General features: G+C 42.1%; 1 protein-coding gene across 4 annotated transcripts in view; it reads left to right on the top strand.

Annotated features, from left to right (window-relative positions):
- Rsrc2 (arginine and serine rich coiled-coil 2) overlaps nt 1–1,757 on the top strand; it is a 22,041-nt gene that overhangs the window by 10,478 nt on the left and 9,806 nt on the right. For all 4 annotated transcript variants that reach the window (XM_029477652.1, XM_029477650.1, XM_021162318.2 and 1 more), the window contains one exon: nt 587–790. In XM_029477652.1, coding sequence (XP_029333512.1) covers nt 587–790 — 204 coding nt within the window. The remainder of the gene's footprint in view (nt 1–586; nt 791–1,757) is intronic.

Here is a 1,757-nt window from a genome sequence, read left to right as displayed (position 1 = left end):
CCTGGAACTCACTTTGTAGACCAGGCTGGCCTCGAACTCAGAAATCTGCCTACCTCTGCCTCCCAAGTGCTGGGATTAAAGGTGTGCGCCACCACGCCCGGCCTGAGTCTGTTTGTTAACCCAGCATGCAATTCACTCTTTTTTTTTTTTTTTGATAAGTCAGCATTTAAACTGAATCCAGCCAGGCAGTGGTGGTGCATGCCTTCAATACCAGCACTTGGGAGGCAGGGACAGGTGGATTTCAGAGTTCCAGGACAGCCAGGGCTACCCAGAGAAACCCTGTCTCGAAAAACAAACAAAAAAAGGCGCGTGGGGGGCAGGGGGGGGAGTCCAACTGTAGTGTTTGGTTTGTTTGTTGAGATGGCTAGAGGCGAAGAAAGCTCCCTTTCCTAACCTGTTATATAAACAATGCAGGGTTTTTTCCCTGTCTTGATAACATATTTTGGGGATTTTGGTTTATTGCCTTATATGGTATAGAATGGATTTTTCAGGAATTAGGAGGATCAAAAGGTCAAGGTCTGCCTGAGATATGTAGCAAGAACCTGTGCTATCTGAGCAGTCATGAGTTTGTACACTTGAATTTCAGGCGCCACCGCAGTAGAAGCAGGGAAAGGAAGAAGTCTCGATCGAGGAGTAGGGATCGGAAAAAGTCTCGATCCAGAAGCAGAGACAGGAAGAAGTCAAGATCTAGAAGCAGGGATAGGAAACGAAGGATCAGAACTCGTTCCCGATCCAGATCCAGACACAGGCATAGGACTAGAAGCAGGAGCAGATCAAGGAGTCGAAGTCGGTAAGTGTTTATTATCCTGAATAAAGTATAGCAGGACTTCTTACTATTTAGCTTTTCTCAATTGTATGCAACAATTTTATTTGCTGATTGACCTAATATACTTTAATAAATCACTACATCATCATAAAGAGAAATGTAGGCCTAGTTGTTATGTTTCAGTGAACATGCTTTATTCTACTGTGTCCATGGGCTCTGTGCCTTGAGCGACAAAGAAAAAAAAAGTGCTATACACATCCTTACACATACATATATATATGAAGGTCAGGTAACCTAAAGTCATTATGGGGTTTTTGGTTTTTTGTTTGTTTGTTTTTATCACATGAGCTGATTTTGATGACTTTTTGTTATATATACTATAAGCGCTATGCATGCTGGTGGATTTTGGAGGTATCTTTAAATACCATGGCCATATTGTCAATTTCCAAGAGGCAAGAAGGAAGACCAATACAATATGACTTGGTAGCCTACTTTGAGAGTCTAACACTCAGTAGTTTATTTTAGGCATATTTAACCATAGCATTTCCTGGTGACAAGTAACTCAAGCCAGTGCCTACTAAATAAGTTGAAACTCTTGTGTATCTTCCATAAAGATGGGTTCTATAGATGCACCTAAGGGTATTTAGAAGGATAGTGCTATAGATTGACAGAGGTAGACTCAAGGTAAGGGTCTGGAGGAGCTGGTGGCATGGACATCCATACAGGTAGCCCAGAGATCACCAGGCTATTAATTTGAACCACATCCATTTCCTGCCTTTTGGTCAGAAAACATGTTATACATCTGTGTTTGACTTTACTGGTTTCCTTCCTGCATAAGAGCCTGTTGGCCTTATACAAGTTGAAGCCAGCAGAGGATGCTTAAATCCCTTGTATCTGGGGTTACAGGCAGTTGTTCAGCACCCAGCCTGAACTTCAATTTTTGGGGTGTTGAGAGGGTTGGTTTTGGGGTTGTTTTTTTTTTTTTTTTTTT

The sequence above is a fragment of the Mus caroli genome, chromosome 5 (assembly GCF_900094665.2).
Source record: "Mus caroli chromosome 5, CAROLI_EIJ_v1.1, whole genome shotgun sequence".
Lineage (NCBI taxonomy): Eukaryota > Metazoa > Chordata > Mammalia > Rodentia > Muridae > Mus > Mus caroli.
This window is presented reverse-complemented; position numbering and strand designations above follow the sequence as displayed.